Below are 15,007 nucleotides of genomic sequence, written 5' to 3'. Positions count from 1 at the left end.
TGTGGCACCTTAAAGACTAACCAATTTATTTGAGCATGAGCTTTCGTGAGCTACAGCTCACTTCATCGGATGCATACCGTGGAAACTGCAGCAGACTTTATATACACACAGAGAATATGAAACAATACCTCCTCCCACCCCACTGTCCTGCTGGTAATAGCTTATCTAAAGTGATCATCAAGTTGGGCCATTTCCAGCACAAATCCAGGTTTTCTCACCCTCCAGCCCCCCACACACAAATTCACTCTCCTGCTGGTAATAGCCCATCCAAAGTGACAACTCTCTACACAATGACAGGTTTCAGAGTGACAGCCGTGTTAGTCTGTATTCGCAAAAAGAAAAGGAGTACTTGTGGCACCTTAGAGACTAACCAATTTATTAGAGCATAAGCTTTCGTGAGCTACAGCTCACTTCATCAGATGCATATCGTGGAAACTGCAGCAGACTTTATATATACACAGAGAATATGAAACAATGTGCATGATAATCAAGTTGGGCCATTTCCTGCACAAATCCAGGTTCTCTCACCCCCTCACCCCCCTCCCAAAAACCACACACACAAACTCACTCTCCTGCTGGTAATAGCTCATCCAAAGTGACCACTCTCCCTACAATGTGCATGGTAATCAAGGTGGGCCATGTCCAGCACAAATCCAGGCTCTCTTACCCCTCCCCCCTTTTTTTTTTCCAGGGACACACACACACAAACTCACTCTCCTGCTGGCAATAGCTCATCCAAACTGACCACTCTCCAAGTTTAAATCCAAGTTAAACCAGAACGCCTGGGGGGGGGTAGGAAAAAACAAGGGGAAATAGGCTACCTTGCATAATGACTTAGCCACTCCCAGTCTCTATTTAAGCCTAAATTAATAGTATCCAATTTGCAAATGAATTCCAATTCAGCAGTTTCTCGCTGGAGTCTGGATTTGAAGTTTTTTTGTTTTAAGATAGCGACCTTCATGTCTGTGATTGCGTGACCAGAGAGATCGAAGTGTTCTCCGACTGGTTTATGAATGTTATAATTCTTGACATCTGATTTGTGTCCATTTATTCTTTTACGTAGAGACTGTCCAGTTTGACCAATGTATATGGCAGAGGGGCACTGCTGGCACATGATGGCATATATCACATTGGTGGATGTGCAGGTGAACGAGCCTCTGATAGTGTGGCTGATGTTATTAGGCCCTGTGATGGTGTCCCCTGAATAGATATGTGGGCACAGTTGGAGAGTGAATTTGTGTGTGTGTGTGTGGGGAGGAGGGGGGGGTGGAGGGTGAGAAAACCTGGATTTGTGCTGGAAATGGCCCAACTTGATGATCACTTTAGATAAGCTATTACCAGCAGGACAGTGGGGTGGGAGGAGGTATTGTTTCATATTCTCTGTGTGTATATAAAGTCTGCTGCAGTTTCCATGGTATGCATCCGATGAAGTGAGCTGTAGCTCACGAAAGCTCATGCTCAAATAAATTGGTTAGTCTCTAAGGTGCCACAAGTACTCTTTTTCTTTTAAAGGAATGTGTTACCGAAGTGTTAACTGTGTTGTAGTGGAAGTCAAATTATGCTGTAAGAATAGTAGAGCTATTCTTCCATGCTATGACATATAAATGCAACTCTGACTTAAGGAAAAATCCAAGCCCCTTTGAAGTTGCCCAATCAATCCTATCTCTTAAGACAAGATGGACAGCATATTCCCAATAGCAAATCAAATACAACAGATATCCTTGTGACAATTCAAACATAACAGTGATGGATACCCACAAACTACAGGTAACATAGGTAAAATTAAGTGCCAGATTTCCCAATCTGCTGAACTACACTATATTTTTGTCATCATTTGCAGAAATAGCACTTCCAGATAGCTCTTGAAATATTAGTGTTAGAACTATTGATTGACTTCCTTAAAGCCCAGTCTCTTAGGGAGATTACAACAGCTACTTAGATGCTAACGCCAGGATCCCCTTTCTTCAAAAGACAGAAGAAACTAACTGAACAAAGTTATGACAAATACTGAAAACAAAAATAAAGAAATTTTCTCAAATCTTTATCAGGTAGTGAACACAGATTAGTTTATACTGTTTTCAGACAGATGTTATTTTTGTGCCCAAAGTGGCCTTGAAAATTGTAATGCATCGTCATGCCTTATGGAGACAGGAAATAGTAATACTATTCAGTACTCAACCAGAAAACAACTTCTACATGCTGTGATGCCCCAGCATGTAGACGATACCCCACGCTTAATTTAATCCTTCTGGAGGCTGCAGACAGGCCTGTACGATAGGGATTTATCTTAATTTTAGTTTAAGGGAAGCATCTTTCAAATTCACAAACATTTTCAAATTGGATGAAAGGGAAGCGTGAACAATTTTAAGGAGTAAGATTTTTACTTATATGACAATTCAAATAAAATATTTTATTGCACTAATTTCAATAAATCAGTGTCTATACAAACAATCTCCTGAAATTCATTTATTTCCTCCTTGTGGCTTAGATTTTGTACTAAAATCCCACGTATGTCTGAATCGCTACAGTCTCTTCTCAAGGAGTCTTCCAGGACCCTCTTTAACTCCTTTTGCTCTTTTCCCCTTTTCTACTGCCCCAAAAAAGCCCACACTTGTGATCTTCTCTTCAACAGAAGAGGATTGGACAAGGCTCACGATGCAAATACTTCTTGGCAATGTCAACCATAGCTTCTCCTCAGAGCAAAGTATGAGAAAGCTCAAAAAAAGAGATAGTGTTTTTAAATAGCAAAATTTCTTCATGTTTTTCTTAGCCTGTCCGTCCTTCACCTTAAATTTACTAATATGCTCAAATTTTAACTCACATTATTATCTACAGTCTCTTTCAATCTTGTAAGATCTTCCATGGCTGCATCCCAGTTCTGCATTAAAATTTCAGATGCCAGTTTTCCCCAGAGTGAGCTCAAAGCATTTCTATCTGTTGATGGAACCTGTTCAAAGTAGTAAACAAAGTTACAATAAGCACAATAATTTAACACTTTTACTTGGTCAAATGTATTAGATACCTGCTGGTACAATTTTTTAAAATATCAAATTCCACACACTCACTTGGCCTAAGTTTTTCTAAATAACAAAACTGGTTAATAAAAAATATCGCGCCATTCATGGGGGTGCAACTGGGGGCTAGGCCAGCCCCCAATGGGGCGGACAGCGAGCTCCACTGAGCTCTACTCCTAGCCCTGCACCCAGGGCCCCACCCCCAGCTGTGGCCCCAGCCTGAGCCCCCCTCACCCTAGCCACATCCCGCCCTCCTGGAGTCATGACCCCACTCCTGGCCCTGGCTTCAGGGAAGGGCAGGGCGCGAGGTAAAAAGTTTGGGGACCACTGATCTAAAACCATTTCAGGACTAACAAAACTATTAACTATATTAGAACTGCTCCTTATAAAACAAAAAAGTCTGGTAAAAAAAAAAACACAAAAAGCAAGATTCCAGGCACACAGTGATGGTACCCAAAATGACAGCAAACCAGAAAAAGAACTGAAATGGTTGGTGACCACTTGGCACTTTAATAACTTTAGCTCCGAATGTTTGGTGCCATACAGAGCTGCTCATGCAGCCTTAACAAGCAATGCTTTTAGAAGAGGTTCCCAAAACTCAATGGCCCTTAGAGAACCACATCCCCCAAGTGAGAATATGCAAAGACCACCAGAAAGAAGTAGAAAATCCTTTCAGATAAAATCATGTGGCAAAAGAAACATGTCCTACTAAATTAGGCAGTATGTCCCTGGCCATATCCAACCCCCCTGAAAGCTATTTTTCTCAGAGCAGTTCACCAAGTTTGTTTCAAGTAAGGGTAGTTCTCGGGTCAATCAGGTTTAGTTTATACAATACTGAACTACACTAGGTCATTCAGAGTGTCAAATTCTAATCTCAGATCATAGTTACAATGGTTCTTTCATGGCTTATGTTTCACTAACTATTACTTTAAATGAATCTTCTCCCACCAAAAGGAGTAACATAAGTATCCACTCAAGACTTAACCAGAAGCACACATTATTTTTACTAAAACTGCTTTCAAGACTAATTTTTAAGAACAAATTATAGCATTTTATTTTTAACATGCTCAAATTCTGAAACACAAAGGAGAGGATTTAGGACAACTGCCCATGAAATAGCATCTCTATCCGAAACAAAACACAAAAAATAGTTCTCTGCAAACACATAAAATGTACATTTCATTGAACAGGTTATTGTATAAAAAGGTTTGATGAGTAATGGGTCACAAGATTCCTCCTGTCAAAAGCTATCTCAATACTGAAATATGTTCTCCCTACTCTTTCAGCCTTATTTTGATAAATGAACATTGTATTATTGTTGTGAAAACTATTAGTTATTTGCTTTGGAACCCACTTAACATCTAATTGTAACCAATTAACAGAATAAGTAGTGTCTGATTTATTCCAGAACCACTGAATTTAATCCAAAAGATTAAATAAAATATAGAATATAATAAAACAGAAATATAGATTAACGGCAAGAAATAAAATACAGTAAATATACACAATTACTACGAATTACTTTGCAAATACCATTCATACATTCTAGAAAGGGACATGTTATTAGAACTACACATGCTCCAAGTGACAATGTGAAAAGCTTTTTGCTGCACTTTAGCAGGAATTTTTTGCTGCTAAGGTTCATGTGCACTATTTGGCTCAACTCCAGGTCATTACAGTTGGCTCTTCATAGAGAACGGCTTTCAGTGATGGATATGCTAGAATAGTTTCAATATCTGGATTTTCCAGCAGTTACCTTAAATTTCCATTTGCTAGCAAAACAGCACAGTCACTCACTGACCAGCAACAATAAATTTACTGTGCTGGGATTCTAACAAGACACTAAATCTTCATTCTCAAAATTCACTCCCAGCATTAACAAATGATATGAATAACCAACTCTTTTCATGTAGTTGTAATGAAACCATGGCTCTGGTTCTACAATCCTTGTTTAAGCTGTTAACATTTCTAAAGCACAACTTTTACTCTTCTAAATCCTCCATAATATTCAAGGGAAGACAGATGGAATTCTCGATAGGAAGCTGTAATCACTGATTACTTTCAATTTACCTGTAAACCTTTCACCACCACTTTTTGTGCACAGGAATTAGATTGCAAATGCTTATGCTTAGTTGTTACAGTTTATAATACTCTTCCAGTTTAGATTTATAGGAAGAAACAGGAAGAATCTAATACAGTTAGTTACAACTTTTAAAATTTTAAAACTTAAATTAGAACAAAAATTAGCACTTGAAAATTTTGCTAATTGTTCATTTTTAACATTGCAATTCTCAAGATCATAGTGAGGTGTGATAAGACTTAAACATACAAACTAGGTGTTGGTCTATTCATGCATATGACATACTGAGAAACGTTTCTGTTTCACTTTTCCATTCTTGAAATTAGGCAGGTGTTTTACATTTACTTCTAGCAGAGCAGAATTCTTGTAAATAGAATGTGCTATCTGATCTCAAGAACAGAACCGATGAACGTGACTTAGTGACTGAAAAGTTATTTCCCAACAGTTACTACACAGTATCATATTATTTGTGCTCTTGGCATTGTGCAAGATGCAAATGAAGACATGTCCCCTGACAAAAGGATCTTGCAATCTAAATAGATTACTTACACAGACCAGAGTTTCCCCCTATAATCACAAACAGAATACGAAACTGTTAGCAAATAACTAATTAGAATCACTAATTCTGAGCTTGTGTATCTTTTCAGTATTCCTCTTGTACTGAATAATTGTCTCAGGAAGTTTATAATCAGGATATTTAGAATTTTTACAGAAAACAAAGTGGCCTAAATACTTAAGAAAAAAACAACTACTTACCAAAACCCTAAAAAAGTAGAGATATTCTGCAGCTCCTGAATAGTTGCCACATTCATACTGGAACTTTGCATACCTGTAGAGAGTGTCTAGGTACTCCTGTCTAAACTGAGAAAGAATACAAAATGTTTGTCTTCATTATGAAAGAGATGTAATGGCAATGGGTTGTGAAATGACTCAATAGTGGGTAGTCACATTTAATTACAAATACGTAAGTAGCCTGTAAAGAGCTTCAGGGTCTTTGGATGATAAGTGCAATGATAGCAGTGACCAGAGAAACTAAAACACTGAAACTGAAATAATTACTTCATCCTTTATCCATTCTGCCGAATACAGTAATAACACTAATGTTAGAAGAAGGTACTACAATAATTAAGCATAACCACAAGTTTTAAGGATGCAATTAATATCCAGATTTCCTTGCTTTTATAAGTTTGTAACACATTTAGTTCAATTTAAGCTTTTAAACATTTTCATGCAAGAAGTTTTGCACATCAGCTACATTTAAGCTAGAGAGATAGGCCAGGATGCCATGTTCTTGATATTGCAGGACTGTTGGATTGAATATAATTTAGCCTGTTACTCTTACGTATTTAAAAATGTAAAAATAAAATAATAATAAAAAAAAACTTACACCATGCTTGTCAGCTAGATAATCAAAGAGCATTCGACCATCCCTGTAACAAAAATAAAGATCTGTAAAACAGGTTTAAGCTGATCATCACAAGTTAATGTGTAATACTAAATAAAGCTATTAAAAGGAACACACAACAGTCTCTTTTTTAAACTTCTCCTGAGTATCCCTATAATCTGTTGCTGTGTGAAAGGCCCACACAAACCCAGGGGACTGAGTATACGGAATAAATTGTGAATCTGAATAGCCATGATGTGCTGTCAAACGAACTAAAAGAATTTCACATTCACCATAACAACTCTGGATATTCTTGTTCTCCATATAAACGTCCAATCCCTCCAAATATTGATAAGTTCTTGGGATGATGTCCCAGACCCACTGAACTCAGTGGCAAAACTACCATGGACTACAGCGGAGCCATTCGCCTTTGGACTCAAATTACATTCTAAGTCAACTGAGTTCTATCTAATTATGCAGCTGGTGAAAAAATATTTCCCTTTGGTCAGTTCTGAATTTGCACCTTTCCATTTCACTGAGTGTCCCCTTGTTATGCAACAAAGAGAAGAGAAGCACCCAAGCTTCATTCTCTACCACTCATGACTTTATAAGCTTTTATCATGTCCCCTCTTATTAATCTGATTTCTTAGGTAAACAACCCCAATCTTTTCAACTGTTCTATACAGGAGAGTTTTCCATGTCCCTACTCTTATCTTTCTCATCACCTTTCTCGGAACTCCCTTGTTTCCATCAATTTACCAAGAAGAGATGCAAGGCTTACTGGTCTTCCCCAGATCACCCCTAGAACTTTTTTTTTTAATATACAGGTACAACATTTGGTACCCTCCAATACAGTAGCTCTTCTTAATGGGATTGTACATTTTTGCTAGCTGGTCATGTTTCAGATTTTTCAGAACTCTTTAATATATACCTTCTGGGTCTGGCAACTCGTTAAATCATCAATTTGTTCCAGCACTTCTACTTCCGACACCTCAATCTCTGGCAGCACTTCATCTTTATTACCAGAAAGAGAGCAGGTCCAATGTAGACAGCTCCCTAATATCCACTGCAGTAAAGAGTGATGCAGAGAAACAGCTTAGCTTCTCAGCAAGTTATTAGAAGGTGAGAAAAATGGACTTGCATTTTTTAAGGAACACAACTGTGCGCTGCACTACTGCCACTGTTAGCTGAAAAAACAACCATGCCGTTAATAAGAAACAACCCCCTGCATACTAAGAACTTGGGCATGGGGGAGTTTTGCATTCAAATCAATTAACAACATTATACTGCATTTATGAAATTACTTCCAAAGGATCTTAAAGCACTTTATAGACAAATTAATATTCATTCAGGATGTTTATCAATTTACAAATTTGAGACCACCAGTATTTTTCAAGGATCTCCAGGAAACTATAAACAAGCCAAGGACTTTTTACTATCTTTGGTGTTGTACCAGAAATTAGCCATGACTTGTTCAGAGCAACTACAGTTTGGATATGTGCAAAACAGATTTAAAAAAAATATTTTTTTTAAACTCAGACTATATACAAAGACTTACTCAAAAGGTCGAATATACATTAACATTTTAAAAGCTGAAAAAATAAAGATACGGAATTGATCAAAACTGTGCAGTTATTGATACTTCATTTACAAGAGCAACGGGGACAAAGATAATTGACTTAGCTGTGAATTTTCATTTTAGGGTCCTCCACATCTAACAGTCTTGACAATGGATCATTTCCTAATCCCACAGCAACTGGAAACAGGCCAGATTTTTGTTCCAAGCCTGGGCTTAAGACAGTCCGTCAGGATGAACTCTCCCAAACGATAATATTTTTCAGCATTGGAAACATACTATATAAAAATTTAATATTGTTATTCAACTCAAATGATTTGCAGCAGCACACTGACATGAAATGTAGGGATTTCTCAGAGGAAAACCTTCCTCCTTTCAAATGTGAGCAACAGCTAGAAAAAACCCTGGACATAATGCAGTCCTCTGTGGGAGAGGCTGCCTGTGACACAAAAGGTCCTAGAATGAAAATTCACAGACAAAACAAAATTTTCCTTCAGTTCTCTCCACATCAGACAGTCTTTATAGTGGACTGTATAAAGCCATAAATAATCCACTGGGAGGGAGAATTCAACTTACCCACAGAGAATTGAAAGAAGCATAAGGGCTATTGGGGCACCCTGTTCCATTACACATTTCTTCCAAACACTGCCATGTTTCTAAAGATTGGTATCAATGGTGGCTGGGCCCTATGTAACATAATGAGAAGACTGGCCAGACAAGGGTAGTATCCCTTTCACATGAAGGGAGGGATCACATGGTATTCATTAATACCCAGGCAGAATTTACAAGTCCAAAAGGGATGTATTCTATTGAAAATGCTTCTTATTGTAGCAGAAGCTGATGTATCCATGTGACTCACCCCAATCATATCCTTAATAGATCTCTAAGAGGTTTATTTTCATATTCTGAAGTTTGGGGAACAATGCTGTAATGATAGCATTAGAGTATTTCCCCTGGAATATCAATCTCCTTGTTGAGAGACCTGAGATATAAAAAACTGGACTGTATACCATTGTTTCTCTTTGTACCACAAATAATTTTGTGCCCTTTTCAAAATCTCTCTCTCTATGGTTCTAGTTCTCTAATGTGTAGGAGATGGACTACTGAACCCTTCCTCTTCAGATACAAAGGTTCTTGTTGAGCATGGTTTATTTTAATTTACTTTTGGGAAAAGGATAATCTTGTTCCTGGGACAATGTGAGAGTTCTGTTGAATATCCTTCCCTGATTGTGTCAAGCACCCATTTGCTTGGGTAGTTTACTCCCATGAGAAGCACCCCTCATTGGGAGGAGAAAGCTTCCCCACCTTTGGAAGCTCAAGAGAGAAACTTTAAGGGTTGGATGGTTTTCCAGAGAATCTCAGCCGTGGTATTCCAACTCTCAGAAAAATGAGCAATGGCTTCCTCCTAATGGGCAATCTTTATACTGGAAAGAAAAATGGCTTCAAAGGGAACAAAGAGATACGGTTGTTTGAAGACTCTCCCACTGGGAGGGAGGGACTTAATCCAGTGTCTAAAGCATCAGTGCTCAGTGACTGCTTTGTCTCTACACTCCCCAAAGAGCTTATCAACAAAATATTTGGAAGGATATCAGGTGATATTCTGCAACTCTGGTTTCTTACCATGGCGCAACAGTTGTCCCCAGAAAAGTCTTTGGAAGTTTGAATGTCAGCACATCTTAGGTGATGCATCAGTCATGGAAAGTTGCTAACGAAATCTCATTAAAGGTAGATTTATGTAATTTATTTATTTAGGAACATGCTCAACAATGGCCTCCGAGTTGAATAACGACCTCCACGATAAGAGAATGCAGACAAGAGAATACTCTCAAGGCTTATGTGGATGTATTAAAGTTGAGTTTGAGTGATGATCTTATTTCTCCAGTCTGTGGGTTTGGCAGGAATACTCTGTCAGCTGATATGATTATGCCCTTTACTAAGGAAGTTGCAGCAGGCAGATTAATGAAGACCTTTTAGTCCTTAGTCCAAGGAATTTTCACGTCACCTTACTCGCACCCTCAAAACAGGTGAGAAAAAACTAAAGCTCTCTTTCCATTTCCAAGTTAAAAAAACCAAACAGGTCTTTCATTCTCTAAAAAACATAAGCACCTGTAAAGTTAGACCCTCATTTGTGTGCTTAATTCTGGGAAGGTTAGCCAAGTCTGAGGTACCATGCTCAAAGCCCCAGTTTTAGAGATTTCTCCTTCATTTAACTGATTGTGAGCAACATAGTCACCAGTCCCTGGGCCAAACCCCGAGACAAAGGGTAAGGAGCTCCTGTGAGGGGGAGAGTGCTTTACCTGGGAGTCTGAAACAACAGTCTGCAGGCATGTGTCCTGCATGCCTCCCTAAAGAAAACAGCCATTTCATGGCCTCCTGTGGGATGCCTGGAAGGGGAAAGAAGGTAAGCCCATCTTCCAGGGAACGGGATTGACCGCACAGACTGAGCAAGCTATAGTCACTGCAGACAACTAAATCATTTGTATCAGAGGTCACAGCAACTGGTTGGTATCTCTTATGCAGCTGAGCCCTCACAAGTAAAATAGCTTGTGGGAGAGCGGGTGTGCTCAACTGCCTCAGCACAGATCTTGTCTGCATGCTGGCTGGGAGCAGGAGTTTTTTCCGTCTGTGAGCTTCAGTGATTAAGAAAAGCTCCAGTGAAACTTTCCTGTTTGCTCTGCAAGCTATGGGAACAGGGGTCCAATATGTAGGTGAGAAGCAGGGAGCGGTTTACAAATATACCCTGGTTCAATGCTACCGATTCCAGCCTTGTCTCAGGGAAGGGAGCTTTCGGGTGGTCTGCTCAACCATCTCAGCATAGACCTCACCCACATAGCAGCGGAGAGCTGAGTTTGTGCGGCCTACTGTCTGTCTAGAAGAAGTGTTCTTCAAACCCTCCTCAGGAGGCCAGAAGAATATTTTTTGAAGTTTAGCAGTTTTTGAGAAAAACCTCAAAACTGATGAGGAAACAGACATTTTGTTAACAATCCTGTGGAAGCTCTGCTACAAAGAGATCTGGAATCTGCCATATGTGCTGCTTGGAGAAGAAAATCCTCCTGAAATGTGGTCCAAAACCCAAGCTCAAAGCAAAGAACTGGTCTGCCTACAGATCTCATGGAGACGAGAAACACCCCACTGCAAAGACAAACACGGAAGGAACTGACAATTAAGAAGTTTCAATTGATAAAGAGTGTTAAAAACCTCAAATACAGAGGAAAAAGATTAACAATTTCACTCATGAGTTTTCATTCAAAAATGGGGATTTTTTTTTTAATAAAAATTAAGTTCTAATCTAGTCTCGTTGTGTACTCCCCAGACACCGAACTAAGCAGTTTTACATATTAAAAATTCATTGCCTCGTCAAAGTCAGTAAGTATATACAGTTTGTCGTCTACTATAAGCAGATATTTATCTGGGAAGAATAAAGCTGTCATAGATTCAGTCTACAAGTTCCTCCCTTGTGGGAAAAAGCTTTTTTACACATCTCCTGTGCGAACGTGGAAATCATGAGACACTCAAGACCCTGGAAGGCTACTACAATCCCATATACCCATGTGAATATATACTTCAAAATTGAGACGTAGACTGGTTAAACAGCCATGATCACTTCACCATCTAGAAGGTAACAAGGACCAATCCCCTGAGCTCCCTCAAAGAAATCTCCCTTGTTTGGTCAAACTTTCAGATTTACAAAAAACTCAACACCCTCCCCATCTTGAGTACTCATAACATTATGATTCTTCTTTACATGAGACTTCCACCAGTTCAAACTACAGCAGTGAATGTCAATAGTGCCATATACTATAAGAAAAAGACATCTAGTGGGTGAACTGTACCCCTATATGAAACAAGAAAATTCCCCTTAGTTGCTGCTGACAATTTTGAAGCCTAAACTATAAGAGCAGACCCTTCACAACCATGTGTGAAACACAACAGTATATTTGTACATCATATTAAGGAAATAACAATGTAAAAAATAAAATCTGATATATGCACCAACTCAGTACACTGTACTGAATTCCACAAGAGAAAGGATGACAATATCACATTTTAGCATGCAGTTTGTAAGACCATTAGCCAAGCAGAATATGGATGCATTTATCCATGCTGAAAGCTTCAACAACTTATGTCACAGTATTCTGAGGTTTTCAGGTCAGTAAAACGAGCCTTTTCCAGTCCTGGCAAGTATCCCTTGTGTGGCTTTCCAGGATACATAGGGCTTGATTCTCAACTATGCCTAAAGCCAGCAGGAAATCAGACATAGCAGACCTTTGATCCACCACATCCCCTTGCCTCCTCTTCTGCCTCCCCTCACACAGGACGTGGTAGAGTTCTCACACAGATTCCTCCTAGACAAGGGAAGTTTTCCAGCATAAATATCTGGCTGCTTTCAATTCACTTTGTGCCAACCTTAAACATCTAAGCAAGAGACCTTGAAAAACATAAGTCATTCTGAATCCCCAACTTACTGAGTGCTAACTGATCTCAGTAAGGCATTTTGTGTAACTGACTAAATCAAACAATGATATTAAGTGTCTTGAGTTAAATTAAAAGGTTCTGTTCCTATTGTGCACCTTGCCACAAAATCTCTGGAAGGAGGCTGCCCGAGCCTGTGGCTCCCAAGGCCACACTTGTATGTGCTCTTGTAAGCATCTTCTAACAGTATCTTGTTCTTGTACCAATTCTTAATCAGAGATACCTGTGTGAACAAGAGCATCCTTAAAGTCTTTGTATTGTCATAAGATACCTTTCTGTCCACGCAAGAATGCATGTGTGAACTGAAAAGACAGCAAAAAATATCCATAGATTTTCATGATGGGAATACATCATAAGGGAACATTTAAGTAGTCAGGTGCCCTGGTGACCGACCTTCCAACATCTGAGGTATGCAGGAAATCCCTCAGAACAGCTCTGAAGCAGTGAGGGACTTCAGGCAATGAATTACTAGAAACAGGATTCCCTTCAAGACAGTACAGATATGGTGTGCAGCAATTCACAGCTTATCAAGTGCAAACACTATCAAGATGTGCAAGTAGAGAAGGAAAAGACAGCACCATTTACCATTATAACCTCTAGTCAGCAGATTTATCAAGAGAGGAGGGTAGTCCTTATACAACTTTAGAGACGCAAACTCCCTAAAGATGTGGTGACAGCTCACAAGTTGGGAGAGTCCTAAACAGATATACCATAGGGAGCTTATCCCTATGGCTTAGTGGCAAGTCACACATGAAGCAGATTCAAACTGAACAGCAGATGTCTCATCTGACAAATAGAAAGAAAAAAGAATGCACAAGACGGTGACAGTTAAACAAAACAGCTATAACTGCCTGAGGTACTAATCAGCACAAAGCTATTTCCTACTACTTGTTAAACTACAAACTGAAGCAAAAAAATATATTTAGTTAATTTAAGTCCCAAGGAAAGCCTCAGGACATTTCTATTTTAACTGCTTTTAGTTGATTTTATGACTCGCGCAACAGGCATAGAGAATTATATCATCAGCAAAAAAAAAAGATGAGCACAGAAGACAGAACATACCCCTTTGCTGTGGGTTTTTTGGGAAATGAGGTGAACTGCTGCCCTCAAAACTCAAATTACATGGGGGTCCTAGTCAGCTGCACAGCACCGACCCAAGATTGGGGAGCAATACAGTTACTATGAAGTAAGTTACTTTAAGTTCTCACCTCTGAATATGGAACTGCGTATGTCATATGGTAATTTATAGTTCTAAAAAACCCCAAATCAGTAAAATTTATGTATACATAAATACATTTTAATCATTTTAGTCTGCCATTTCCCAAAATACAGCCTGTCTCAGTATAATGTGAGAACAAAGGCAGACTCAAAAAGCAAAATTCTATTCCTTCTGGAATATCAGACACCACAAAATTTCACTTCCAGTAAACTGTTATTAACTATACTTTTTACAGCCTATTTTTTCCTAGAATTCTTAGAATAACTTAGCTTGAGCATTACTTATTAAGGCTTTAAGAAAATTGAGATTTTTTTGGTTCAGAAGTTGTCCACAGTTGTTACAGTTGTGTTTTTGGTGCCTTTAGTTCAATTACCATAAAAAAGACCACAAGGACACACAAAGTGTGTGCAAAGGTGCCCTCAAAGAAGAGATGTGGTAGGGTTTGCAGGTTAGGGCAGCCTTCAGGACAAAGGTGTGGAGGTCTCTCAGGGCAGAGGTGTGGACGGTGCAGGTGTGTGGGGGCAGCTCGAGGGATTCAGGACCCAAACTCTTTGTTTGTAACTGGCTAGATGTCAAGTTGGCATCAGGGTCCTTTATCAGGAGCTGGATACTCCCCACGCATTCCTCCAATTCCGGGGTGGGGGGGCACACCCAAACCCATGCATCCTAGAGCTGGCCCCAGTGCAGAGATCCCTGGAGGCTCCCCGTCCCAGCTTCACATCCTGTGGAAGGCACAAGACCCAACACCTACCTGGCCCCACTTACCATGAGAGGCAAAGTTGCTCAAGTCATGCAGGAGACACTGAGGCTCAGCAAGCCTGACCTGCACCACTTGGCAGAGGCAGAACCACACTTGGGCAAAGTTTGAGCCCTCCAGGGAACACAACCCCAACCCCACCTCCTCCTCTTCCACCTCTGCCCCCAACATGTTCACCAAGTCACAACACCACTCACTGAAATTTGGCCCTGCCACCCCTTCATCATGACCACGTTTCAGTGAGTGATATTGTACAAAAGTTGTGGTGAGAGTTGTTAGTTGCAGTGAGTGTTGAAAGTTGAAGTTTTTACAACAAAAATCATGGCCCACAATTTTCTTTCAGCCTTATGTATTATAAATATTTGCCATGGTCCTGCAAGCAGATCCATGCAGGAATACATGTTCATGTTGAGCTTCACTGAGGTTAAGGGGATTCCATGTGGGTGCAAGGTTACTCCCACATGGCTTCAACTGCAGGAGGAAGACCTTAATAATTAGATGCAT

The 15,007-nt window shown here is 39.6% G+C and overlaps 1 protein-coding gene across 1 annotated transcript in view; it reads right to left on the bottom strand.

Moving 5' to 3' along the window:
- EIF3E (eukaryotic translation initiation factor 3 subunit E) overlaps positions 1–15,007 on the bottom strand; it is a 57,945-nt gene that overhangs the window by 29,852 nt on the left and 13,086 nt on the right. Inside the window, exons 4-6 of the mRNA XM_084618360.1 lie at positions 6,482–6,524; positions 5,851–5,955; positions 2,822–2,947 (exon numbers count right to left, since the gene is read on the bottom strand). Coding sequence (XP_084474486.1) covers positions 2,822–2,947; positions 5,851–5,955; positions 6,482–6,524 — 274 coding nt within the window. The remainder of the gene's footprint in view (positions 1–2,821; positions 2,948–5,850; positions 5,956–6,481; positions 6,525–15,007) is intronic.

This window comes from Lepidochelys olivacea, assembly GCF_965140295.1.
Source record: "Lepidochelys olivacea isolate rLepOli2 genome assembly, chromosome: 2".
Lineage (NCBI taxonomy): Eukaryota > Metazoa > Chordata > Testudines > Cheloniidae > Lepidochelys > Lepidochelys olivacea.
This window is presented reverse-complemented; position numbering and strand designations above follow the sequence as displayed.